This window comes from Meleagris gallopavo, chromosome 2, assembly GCF_905368555.1.
Source record: "Meleagris gallopavo chromosome 2, MGAL_WU_HG_1.1, whole genome shotgun sequence".
Taxonomy (NCBI): Eukaryota; Metazoa; Chordata; class Aves; order Galliformes; family Phasianidae; genus Meleagris; species Meleagris gallopavo.
The window spans coordinates 61,899,821-61,913,395 of record NC_139405.1 but is presented as its reverse complement, the minus strand read 5'-3'; the positions used below and the strand labels follow the sequence as shown (position 1 = coordinate 61,913,395).

Here is a 13,575-nt window from a genome sequence, read left to right as displayed (position 1 = left end):
ATTTTGACTGACTCATCTAGGCACTACTGTAGAAAGTTACTAGTGTACTATATTAAAAATAAATTGCAAGTAAAAATATCTTTTTGAAAGCCTATTTTGAGTTCTATAAATAAGAACATATGAATAAAACACTGAAGAAAGCGAGACTTGTCCTTGCTGCTCACAAAATATCAGATTTCTTTCACCAAGAAAGAAACTTGCTTTGCTGACAAAATGGCCTTATAACTGACAGAACATCTCAGGCTAACCATTTGAATACATGTGATGACCAAGTTTCTAAGTCTTAGGTCTGGAAACAGATGGAAGAAAAATGAATTTGTGGTGAAAGTTTTGGAGTAAAACTCTCCAGTTAAGTTCAATACCTAAATTTGTCACATACTTACTAACTGAAATGAACAGTTGCTGGTCTTCCATGATGATGGTTCCAGGGCAATCATACTGTATGATTCTTCAAGAAGGAAACTTTATCGCACCACTGACATTTTCACTTTTAATTCAGTTGTACTACTTCTTGCAAGACATCAGTTTACCGGATGTGTGGAAATTCTCTCATTTCATTGCTTCTATTCGCTAAAAATTACCTTTAACCACATTACAGAGACTTAACACTAACATCAGTCTTCACGTCATTCAAAGATGAGTTATGTAACTCTTTCTCACTGTACTTACTACAGACATTTTGGTGTCAAATCGTACCAAGATCTGACTTTAGTACGTAGTTTATTGAGTTTTCAAAAATACTGCCAGCAACAGCTGTTGCTGTACTAATGCCTGAAAGTGGGTGGAGAAGATCTAACTTGATCTGTTTTATCAAGATTACCGTATCTATACACTGTTTTAAGAATGACCTCAGATAAATGCTGCTAACCTTTCTGAAGAGGAAAATCTATGTGCATCCACCTTGTGTTAATAAAAAGAAACTACTTTAAGATGTCTACTGAAGAAGATGAACGGACTTTTGGCATAAGTCTATTTTATCCAACTATAAGTGATAATGATAAAAAACATTACTCCTAGTGTCTGCTTTTTTCACTGTTTTCGAGCCTATGCAAAAGCTATTTCAGCAGTCACTGGACTTGAAGGGATCATGGAGATATTTACCAATACTCTGCAAATACATGATCAATTATCTTCTAGAGCAAACAGTTAAAGTAATAGTAATGCTTTAAAACTAGACTGTTGCCAGAGACTTGGCCTTACATAGAGGGAAAGACCTATATAGTTACGAAGTAAAAATTTTATCTGGGAAATGGTATTACTGTTGGATTTGATTTAGATTTCTGTTTATCAGTTCTTGAAGTGTAAATGCCAAGTATCAAATTAAATTCTTTTTTTACTCATGCATTGTTAATTACATACTGTAGTAAGAATTTAATGTTCTTTTCATCCACCGATGGTAGAATTTAGAGTCTTTCAGTCACCTCCAGATTTACTAACTCAATTCCAAACAAAAACTGATAATGTTACATTCCAATTAAGTTTATGGTAAGACAGACAAATTTATTTGGAGATGATGGCATCACTGTTTCAAGTATCAAACTATATCTGTTTTTTAATTTAATTAAACACAGCATCATGGGAGACAAAATTAAATGGAGTCCAAAAGAGAGATTAAAATGAATTCCACTAACACATTTGTTCTAAAACAGAGAAACAAAGTTAACATCTATTAGTATTCCTACTGCATCCCAGTGAAAACACTTTGAAAATTCTTGATTTGTTCTGGGACTGTTTGGTCTGTATCACATCTCTTAATTTTACATTGTCTATAATGAATTTCCTACATTAAATTCAGAATCTTTTAAACAAAGAATAAAATAGACACCATAGCTAGGAGCTCAGAAAAATAGATGGTACAGCTGGCTGCATCTCGTGCATTTGTTTTTGTTCAAGCTTCAGAAAAAAATTATCAATCTCCAGGATCACATCTCTGCACAGATTATGGAGCCTGGAACAAAGGAGCTGCCTTATTAAGAAGTGCAGACAGTCATGAAACAGGGAAATACCCTCAACAGATGGTCTTCTGAAGGCTGCAGTGACTCTGAATTACGAGATTATTCATATTCTCAATAAATCCCAAAGGAACTGAAGCACAGTCCTTTTAAGATCACTGTACTCAGAGCTGTAGTTCACTTGTGACAAGTTTGCAAGAGCTATAGAAAGCTTTGCCCCTTTGGACACAAAATTCTACAGAGAAAAGAGACAGAACCTTACTCTGATCTGCATTTCAAGTCCCCTCCTTAGTGTAACTTCTCTTTTTATTCTTATGGATTTTCAGATTTCATATTTGTAAGTACATTTTAAATCTTGCCCAGAAACCCTATGGGAAGACACTATACATCCACTAGATGTCATACTAGCCTTACCAGTATTACCAAAACCAAGAATGACGACAGTTAGGATGGACAAGTTGCTTGAAATTTACATCCTACTCGATTCTGACAGACAAGACTTTACACAGTGTGCTCATGACAAGATCAAGTGAAAGGAAGCAGAGTGAAGTGATCCTTAATCTCCCTTCCTTCAGGAAATGGATGTATAAATGTATGCAGGTTTTCTCTAATAGAAATTTCCAGCATCCATTTGACAGCAAATCTTCTAAACCAGGGATTACCCAGACTGTAGAACAAGCCATTAATCCTTTTGCTGAGGAAAGAAATCAGCATTTCCTGATTTTGCTTAAGTGGGCATGTGGTCTCTGAACACAGGCAAATAAAAACGTAATGCCCTCGGGTAGAAGACTGGTCATGTATAGATGTCCATAGGAGCTTTATGACTTTTCTACAGCATTCTATTTTCTGAACAAGAATATTTTCAGTGACTTGTTTTCAAGACTCTGTGAATGAGCCTGAAATTTTCTGAAAAATAGTTTGAATAAGATCTCCATCAAAAAGAAATGTTTATATTTTGATATCAATAATTTTATGCTTACTTTGAGATTAAAGTAAGCTTAAAGAGGAAATCTCACCATAATAGAAACAAAGTCTGAATGGAAAATTTTCACCATCTTTTCAAAATAGTTTTCAAAATCCTTTTCAACTTTACAGCAGGAAAAATAAATAATAAAGGGCTACCAAACCAAAGTGTATGTAATATACTTTTGTCCATTCTCACTTTTATTTCCATTACTGTACTTTCATATCCACTTAAAAATGATGGTATCTTCATATGCAAAAAGTTGACGAAGTTAGAAATAAGAATTTCACATTAGTATTTGACAGGTAATAATATGAATATCTAAGAACTGGGAAAAAAGGCTGACAAAAAGTTTCTTTTATCTTACTGAACAAGTGTTTTACTGAAAGTAAAGAAGACAGAAAAATCAATATTTGCTCAAATACAGAAAAGATAATCCACAATCAACACTCAATTCAGTTTACAGAAAGAAATACTTATCACAACAAGAAATATATAAGAATATGCATTTCTTAACCTGTGCATTTAAGTTCTCCTCAGAATTGATGGTTGCAGAACATGAAGCAGCAGAACAGAGAACACACTCATGCTTTAAAAAAGAAAATTCCTTCCATTTTGTTCATGGTGAAGTTCTCTCAGCAGTGAAATTTCTTAAGAAATAAAACATTAAAAGTGCATTCCACAGCCAAGAAAAATGGAAAAGAACCAGCACATCTGAATTTCTTAAATATTTCATGAAGGAACTCCTATGTGGATTGATATAGAGGTACTTAGTAAAATTTACAGGGGAAAAAATAAAAAGCACTTTATTTTAATGCTTTTTATCACCATTTCTCATATCGGAGATGAGAGCTACACACAAGATAGACACTGATTGAGTTAACCTATCAACCACAAATCTAACTGTAGATGGTAAGTGAGGTTATACAGCTGGCAAAAATGCATTTAAGCATTTGATCAGCTGAAAAGCATTTGCTCTCAAGGGAATTATTTTACTCATAACAAAACTCTACTGTTACAAAACCAATAAACCTACAAGCATTCTAGGAAAGACTCCTTAGGCAGTAATGGCATCAAGGCAAAAATATTATCTTACTTGATGTAAAAGCTAGATTTCATCTACTAAATAGGCAACAACTAGTAGAAGGTAGAAATTTGGCAATTAGTATAATAAAAGAAAACCTAGCATGTTCTATGGTCATAAATTATTGATATTTATTTATTTATATACTGTTGCCATTGATAACTGTGTCTTTTCAATTATTATTCTGACGCCACTCAGGAGTATCCCAAAGAAGGAATATTCTGTACAGTGTTTCTACAATGTACCCATAGGAATGAAAACATATAAGAAACTTATGAAGCAACACAGTATTTTCTAGAGTAAAAAGCACATTATTATCACTGTTTCACACCGAACATTATATTTTATCAATCTGTGAAAAATAATACTGAAGTCCTTTAAACTTGGGTTATATCTGTCAAATATACATTATCTCATTTTTGTCTAGAGGTAATTTGTTACAGTTCTCTCCTTCCCCCAAATAATTTGTCTTTATTAGATTCTTCTGAAATGCCTTTTACTGCAATATACTGAAGAGAAATTAATTTATGAATTAAACCTTTCTGAATAGCATTTATACAACAAAAAGTCAGGATCTAGTCACTTTCTCAATATAAAGAGCACAGACCACGTTTTCTGCCACGTTAAGAGTTTACAAATGATTTTGTAGAGAGCATGAGCCTTTGCTCTTGTATTATTTTGATAAACGATTGTACAGTACTGCTGGTATGGACTGGAGCAATGCTTCAGGTGTAGAAGTCCAAACTACAGAAAGATGAGTCAGAACTCTGCTCTATTCCCAGAAATGATATGGATCTCATGATTTTCAGATGAGTTGCAAATGCATCTTTCAACTAATGAAGGCTGGGACCACGTGCAACAAATTTACAATGAAATGAAATGAAAAAACATTCTTTTGACAAAATTAAACTGAAAATTGGGATTCTTCCTAATATCACTGACTTCATACACATGTACATGTAAAAGAAGAATCTTATTTCAGTACTGCCTCCAGTCTGTTTAAAGTAAACTATAAACTCTCTGGGGCTCTCTAAGATGAGCTTATTGCACAAGTTTTTAAAGTGTTGAAGTAAGTCCAATGCAGAACAATAACATTCTAGACTAATGCAGCCAAAGACTATAGTCAACTCTATGCTGTGAAATGCATACTAGAAAACCCCCACTCTTTTCCACACTGAAGACACCATCTTTGATTTTTTTCCATGATGAAGTGATTACATATGTGGATAAAGAGAAAGCAGAGGATGTCTGCAACCTTGACCTTACCAAGATTTTTAACATTCTTGTGTCCAGCTGTAGCACAGTTCAGATGAATGGACTGCCAGATAAGAACTGACTGGCATACAAAGTTCAAAGGGCAATAGTCAATGGTACTCTACTTGAAACACTTCTACAAGTAGAGTTTGCAAGGATTTTTTATTTTTTATTTTATTTTATTTTTTAAGGTGCCTCTGTGTTCTGAAGGAGGACACAGGAATTGTCATAACTGAATGATGAGCTGAGGGGCATTAGAAGGGAGGACGGGACAAAATACACTGAAAAGCAAGGCTACTATCCAGAGTGGTTAAAGTTGAGAGCCAATAGGAACCTCATGAAATTCAACAAGGACAAATGCAAAGTCCTTCCTCTGGGTTGGACTAAACCTCTGCACTGGTACATAGTGTTTTACAGCTCTGCTGCACATAATCCAGTTAATGGTAGGCTAAACATGAATCAGAAGCTGACTCTGGCAGCAATGAATGCCAGCAGGATACTGGGCTGTAGCAACAAGCAGTAGTTTCAGGGAAGTAAACAGTTCCCTTGGCATGGCATTTGATGTATTTCACTTGGAGGGAACACACTCTCTCTTCCTCCAGTTCATTCAGCTTTGTTTGCCCCGGTAATGCTGATAAACTTGAAGACATTCCAAAGGGAGCCACCATGAAGATGGCTGTACTGGAGCATGCACACTGCAAGAACAGGCCAAGGGAACTAGATTTGTTCAGTCTAAAGAAGAAAAGGCTTTAGCCTTCCAGTACCAGGTTAGCAAGAAGATGGATCCAACCTCTTTACAGCAATGTATAAAAGGTAAATGAGAGACAACAATCATGAACTGAAACAGAGGAGGTTCTGATTAAATATAAGGAAAAAAAAGAAAATCACTGTGAGGATAATTAAGCACTAGACCAGAATATTCAGAAGGGCTATAATCTTCATACGTGGTAGTGATCAAGACCTGGCTGGAAAAAGCCCTAACCAACTTGTTAAATTCAACATTGACTCTGATTTGAAAAAGAGATAGGACTACATGACTTCCTGGGGTCTATTCCAACCTCATCAAGTCTATGATTCTACAATTCAACTCAGTGCAACTGCCCTCTGTGTCTGGCAATCGAAGAATTTACTACAAATCCATTTCTCTAAGAGTTAAGTTATCCATCATAGACACTACAGACTGAAATTCTCTCCCTTCCAGATGTAATGGATAAAATGTAGAAACTAACTGTAAACGCTTACAGATGTAAAGCTTAATTCCATACCACCATCCACAATAATCTTTCAGTCTTTATGAAATAACTATCCAACTCAAACACTGACATGGAAAAGCAACAGTTGGATTAAAAATACAACTGAAGTCTCTCTTGCTTTTGTTTCTTGTCCAAAGACGCACATTATTCATAAATGATGTAAGTTCTTGGTACAGTGAAAGGAATTTAAAAAACAACAAAAAAAATTTTTACATATGCAGTTCATTTCTTCACTCACAAACTCTCCAGTAAAATTCTTTTTACAGTTGTAATAAACATGTCATAGTAGCTGAGGGATGTTTTGACTTTTCAGTGACCTGTACATTTTCTTTACTGTAAAGATATCGGATAACATCAAGTCTAAAGTATTAGCTTTGGTAAATAAAGGTGAGCAGAGAGACAATTAAAAAAAAAAAAAATCTTACAGTGAAAAGGTGAGATTCCCACTACCCCAGGAAAAATCTGCAAAAGTTTTATTCACATTTAACATGAAGAAGGACATTAGTATCATTTTAAGATACCTTTACCTATTACTTGGAGAGTTCAATAATTATTAGGCTTAAAAAATCATTATGGTAAGAAAATACTTTTCAAAGAGAAATGTCACAACTAATTTCAAGTAGCTAATCAGTAATAAAGTGACTGAATTGTAACGACCTTCAAATTCTCAGAGAGACCATATTACCTGGTCTAAAAGATCTTCAACTTTTTTTTGCCATCCATCCCTGGCTGCATTTTTTTCACGTTCTTTAAGCTGCAATAGTTGAGTCATAGCTGCCTTCTTATCTTCTTCATGCTGAAGCCTCAGCTCTTCACGAAGCTTATTACATTCCTGTCTAAAAGTAAAGGTCAAATAACTAAAATGCGAGAAGTGAAAAAGAATTAAGAGTTCAGCAACAATTAGAAAAGCTTAGATAATAACAAAAAACTTTGTTTTGCTATTTCATTTGCTATTACATTTGCACACAATACATACTTTTATTCCTTCAATAAGAAATAAATACTAAAATCAATACTTGCCGAAGATTTTCTGTCCATTTAATTTCCAAGTCCCGAGCCATTCTGTCAACTTTGAACTTTTCTTCTTCTCTCATGGCAGCAATCATTACCTCGTGCTGTTGTCTCTCCTGATCTAGCTCTCCCTGCAAACACAAACTTCACAATAGAGACTGATCAGCAGCAAAAAAAAGTATTTCAAGCCTTACATTTATAAACCTAACATTTATATTTCTATATTTACATTTCTAACACAGACTTCAGTTACATTTGGCTTACAAAACTTGGACTACTACTTTTTCAGTAAGTACCTTCTGATTAATGCCTTACTTCCATTGCATAATTTTAGAACATATTTCCTCTACAAAGTAATAAAAAGGAATTTCCTAATAAATAATTTTTGAAGTAATATTTTCCAAAAGTATTTAGTATTAAAGTTGATGAGTCACTAACAGATTAGCATAGTTTCAGAACTTTACATTCATATAACATATTCTCTTCCTTAGAACATAATAATAATAATCCTCACAGTGTAATCTTACATCTCATGTTATTGTGATTTTAATGAGGAATAGTGTAGGTAAAGGTGAACCACCTGGAGTTCAGTTCTTTAGAGTCTCGTGCATTTTAAAAGATTTGTTCAAGCATGCTAAGTCATGTTTGTTTTATAATTTTCTGAGATTGTCTTGTATCTGTAGGAGCTCTATACCTTACTTAAACAGTGCCTAGGAATGGAAAAATACTTATGGTTTAAATTCTGCTAAAAAAAACAAAAAAAAAACAATACTTTCTTCTCCTTCCCCATTTTCTTACTGGAAATAAAATGGGAATTAATTTCTAATTACTACACAGCAGAAGAAATATTAATAAAGATTTAAATGTCTCAGATGTATAAGATACTACAGTGAGCTGACAAACTGTGGGACTAGTAAGAGCTTTTCATCTCTGGAAAAAAGGTCAGAGGCCAGAAAAGCTACAAAGCTGACAAAGCTACTAAGTTGACAAAATTTATGATCAGACAAATGAGTTGTTTTGTGTAAAGAGGTCACATTTTCTGGATGTAAGTCTCTCATCTTCTAAAGTATCATAACATATATCTCTAAACTATTCTTAAGGACCTTCTGAAATCTGAATCCAAAATAAAGACTGACCGTTATTTGGGTTAAACATGGTATGATGTAAGACCTCTAGGGAAAGGCAAAACCAACAAACCAACCAAACAAAAAACAATAACAAATTTTTCAATTAATTCTATAACTGGAGTCTTGTTCTGTGTCTTGTTTAGTTAGCATCTATTGTCTGGATTAGGAGTGGTTTAACACAATCCTTTTTACATTTTCATGAAATTCTTACATTCACTCAAATCCCTGAAAAATTCAACTCTGGATATATTTTGCACAGGCATACTTTGGCAGCTAGAGTTTATATTAACTACAAAAAAAGTGCTACAGTTATATTAACTATCAAAAATGTGTTTGTAGCAATATGCATCAAACATTAGAAATTTTCTTTAAAAAAAAAGATTTTGAGATTTTTCATTTTAGCTTCGAATTAGAAGTGAAAACTGTCTTTTAATGGAACTATATAAACCTCTTTCAATAATGTATAAACTACAATATGTCTTGCCATGTTAATAAAAGACTGAAATCACTGCAATGGTATTTTGCACAATTTATTCTCCAACATTATGTTTACCTCAACATTATACAGTGAATCTGTGGTCTCTCGCAGTCTTGCTCTAGTTAACTCTAGTTCTTTCTGGAGTATTTCCTGAGCTTCTTGAAGACTGGAGATATGTCCTTCTGCAGTACCAAGGCCTTGTTCACTTTTTCGTACAAGATCTTGCAGACGACATACCTTCAATATATAATTAAAAAAAAAACACTAATTACATAATTATTATTAATACCAGTCAAGTCAACTTGGTTTCATTTCCTTCTATCAATTTCTAATTCAAATAATTTTTTTCTTTGCACAGCCTGTTCTATTCTCTTTTAATATCACTTAATCTTTGTGTATTAGAGCTAAATTATAATATACTATAAGTTAAATAATTTAAACAGGGATAAAAGGATTTAAAAGATTACACAAGGAATGACGTTACACAAAAGTTCTGAAATTAGCAGTATTTTTACTGTGAGAAAGCACATTTTATGCAAATTAAAATCACAAGAAACACTATTTTGAAATACATAAACAGATAAATTAACTTGTGCCAAGATTTATGTTCCTCTGTCTTCAGATTGTCCATAAGTCAGCCCATTTAAAGCTCAACCTAATATCTGTTACGTGACCGTATCACAGAGACATAGAATCAAGTTGAAAAGGATCCACAAGGATCATGGAGCTCAACTCCTCACTCCCCACAGGACCACCCAAAATTCAAACTCTTTGTCTGAGAGCACTGTTCAAATCTTCATGACCACCACCAGGTTTAAGGCTGACAACCACCAAGGGAAGCCTGTGCCCATGCCCAAACAAATTCTGGGGAAGAACCTTTCCCCAGTCCTCAACCTGATCCTCCTCTGATGCAGCTCAACTCCATTCCCTGTCACAAGAGCAGAGCTCAGCGCTGCCCCTCTTTTCCCCTCCTGAGGAACTGCAGGCTGCCATGAGGCCTCCCCTCAGCCTCTTGTCAAGGTTGAGCAAACCAAGAGATCTCAGCAGCCTCTCATACATCTTGCCCTCAAAAGTGTTCACCATCTTTCTCCTTTGGATGTTCTCTAATAATTTTATCACTCTTACATCGCAGCTAAGATTTCGGCTTAATCTGTGGTATTGTTTTCCATGGCATTTTCATTTGCTATTAACTATTACTGCTAGTGATAGTGATACTACAGTAGTAGTAGTAGTAATGCTGTTAGTGATTACTCTAGTCTTCCAAAGTTTGGTGTTACGAATTCTTGCACAGAGTGCTGGTGAGAAACCACAGGCTCTGTACAAAGGTCACCGAAGAGTAACCAAGAGGTTACTCTTGAGGCATGTGGAGTCACCACATAGCAGAGACAACCTGTCATATTGCACAGAAGAGCCTGTAAACACATCATATCCCCGTGTTTCTCAAAATATGTGATTAATATTCCTAACTACTCGTAACAATACTTTCATGTTTGGCTGACTGCTCCTCAGCTCCCCATCTGTAAAACAATACTATACTTCCTTTGCTTTAAGAGTGTGAACTAGCTATAAAAAAGGGAAAAAGTTTTTAAATGTGCAGACTGGAAAAACAGAATAATGGCAGGCCTGCAAGACCAAAGAACAACAGCTAAAAGGAATTTAAGACTTTAGAGAAGTAATAGCCTATCATAGTCTCTTTCTGTTGATATAAGTATCGAGGCACAAGTGTCTTAAAAGACTAACTTTTGGTTTCTGAATATGAACAGGCAATATTAACTACTGTTTTTGTATGTCAGCAAAATTACATGCAAGTACTATTAGCTACTCTAAACACACACAAACACTCATCCATCCACCCATCCACCCACCCACTCACACACACACACCCCCCTAGAACTCTCTCCCATTTAGGCAATCCCATAAAACGTTGAAGAAAGACTACCCCTTTCTTGTCAGCAAGGAATCCCAAATTGCTTTGGCATGACAGGTGTTAGAGGAAAAACTTTTATCATTTTAAGCACTTACCTCTAGGATCCTTCTCGCTATATGCAAACTAGTAATTCCGTAATTCACTACAAAGCACTGCTACTTAGAGGAGAATCCTGACATGAAAAACTGCTCCTAAAATTGTATCAACGTCCCTGAGATACATCATTATGTACTTGGCACTACCACATCACTTGCAGTAAAAATTAACAATAGTCCTACAGATCTAAATAATAAGGAAATCTTATGCAATTATGCCATTCATGAATATATTAGTACACTGTAAATAATTTGTCTCCTTATAAGCAAGAATGGCATACAGTCTTTTGTTGGAAATATAGAAGATGCTGCTCCAAAAGTAACTTGCATGCTAGTGGTGGTGACTATGCTGAAAAATAGTATTTTGTAGTTAAGAAAGTGCTCTATCAAACAGTGTTACTGTGTTCTTTGTCGCTGCTGTAGTTTCCACTGGAATAAATAGAAGGCAGTACTTTTGGAGAAACCTACATATGAAGCTAGGGAGTTGACTAAATTTACTGTGTGCTAATTATGAACCAGTATGGCTTTAAACAAAAATAAATTCCCCCTCGCCCCCCCACATTTCTCTTGACATGCTTTGTGTAGAGATCTAAATATCTAATGAGAAGATAAGCAGAGTTAACACAAGTAAGGTTGTTCTTGTCAATTTTTTTTTTACACTTTTTTTGCTTTGATGTTTTTGGAGAAGACAATTAATCCATTGCTCAGAAGCAGACAAGTAACTTACCATGCTTGACAAATATTCTACTTTTAGAAATAATGCACTACACAGACTGAACAGTATAGTCCTGGCTTTGTACAGGACTCTAAGCACAAATTAAGTATAAGATCATTATTGATTAAATGCACAGATGATCAAGCTCAGAAATGTTAGCTGATACAATTAAGTTGACTCTTGCCTCCTGATTGGCAGAAGTCAGTTTCGTTGTCAGTTCTTCCCTCAGGTTTTCCAGCTGCTGTCGAAGCTGATTCTTGTCATCCTCCAAATGCAGTTTCTCCTTCTCAAACTGCTGTTCTAACTCCTTCAGAAATAAAAGTGAAAGAAATATGCAGTAAGATTATAAAAAAGTACAAGTACATGACAACTCTTCATCCTGGCATAAACAATACTCCTTATCTCAAGCAGGAATTGTCATTTCCTCCAAGTGTCAAAATACGAACATTTATGTCCAATTAAGATGGAGGTATTAATTTTTCAGTTTGTCATCTAACATCCTTGATTAACCACAAAATAAAGTTATGCAAGACTTCCTTCTCAATCATTAGTTTCGCTTTGCAGAAAAATCATTAAAACTACAGCTACTTACTTTCACAGTTCAGCCTTCTGTCAGCTCTGCAATTAAAATAAATTTTATATAGAATTGAAAGAAATCAGCAATCTTGTTTTCAATTTCAGCTACATGCAAATAATCAGCTCTACAAAAATTGAATGAAAAAAGTGTTAACAGAGTTCTGAATACAGCTATGTTGGATGAGCTATTTTTCTCTTACATGAGTTTACATTGTTTATGTCTTTGTTGGAAGCTTTTTTGCTGAAGGAAAAATGTAATTTTATTTTTCAAATTTACTTTATTAATGTTCAGAATGAATTTTCAGTCACGAGACATTTAGGCTGAAGTATGTTAAAACTAACAGCTTTATTACATATTTCAGTTGAATAATACATAACTCATTCACCACCAAGTCATCTTGTAGACAATTAAAGTTGCCAAGTAAGGTGCTCCAGAGCCAGATAACACAGGACTTTAACGTAAGAATCTATGTCACTACTGGCTCCCTTATTAACTTCCTACTAGGAATTCAGCTGTAATGCAAGGCTTAACATCAATTCACAGCATCTGTGAATACCATGGCTCAGACTTCTAAGAAATCAGTAATATCTTAGAAACAGTTATGAGAAAATACATAGACCAGAGTCTTGCATGATACAAAAAGCACAACCGAAGCATCAGTAAGATTCTGGAGAAATGAAGATTCAAAGCTCAAAAATTCAAGAGGAAAAAGATTATCATAAAAATGGATAAAACTCTAAGGAAAAACAGCAACATATTGTCATAAGAAGAAATGGAAGCCAACCCTTCCTTATCTGATTATTCGAGCTGGTGGTGAGCATATTAAGCCTAGCAGTCTATTAACTCAAACGCTCTATCTATTGCAATATGCTATAATAAAAATACACAGCTTGAAATAAATCTGATTGTGGTAGAAGCTGGACAAAGTGACAAAATAGAGGGTTGTACTTTGAATAGTACACTGCTATACAACATAACGAATGTATGCTTTCTTTAGCAGGCCCAGCTAACTCACCACATGACAAATAATGCTTGTTAAGTAAGACTTGTTCTGTTTGTATCATGAAATCTGCTGTTTGCAAAATTTCACTGGTGCCATTCAGACTCTATTCTGATAACTGAGTAATTAGATTCTTTA

General features: G+C 34.6%; 1 protein-coding gene across 2 annotated transcripts in view; it reads right to left on the bottom strand.

Moving 5' to 3' along the window:
* Positions 1–13,575, bottom strand: part of FAM184A (family with sequence similarity 184 member A) — a 62,165-nt gene that overhangs the window by 23,541 nt on the left and 25,049 nt on the right. For both annotated transcript variants that reach the window (XM_085217402.1, XM_085217401.1), the window contains exons 6-9: positions 12,045–12,167; positions 9,199–9,360; positions 7,524–7,649; positions 7,193–7,339 (exon numbers count right to left, since the gene is read on the bottom strand). In XM_085217402.1, coding sequence (XP_085073528.1) covers positions 7,193–7,339; positions 7,524–7,649; positions 9,199–9,360; positions 12,045–12,167 — 558 coding nt within the window. The remainder of the gene's footprint in view (positions 1–7,192; positions 7,340–7,523; positions 7,650–9,198; positions 9,361–12,044; positions 12,168–13,575) is intronic.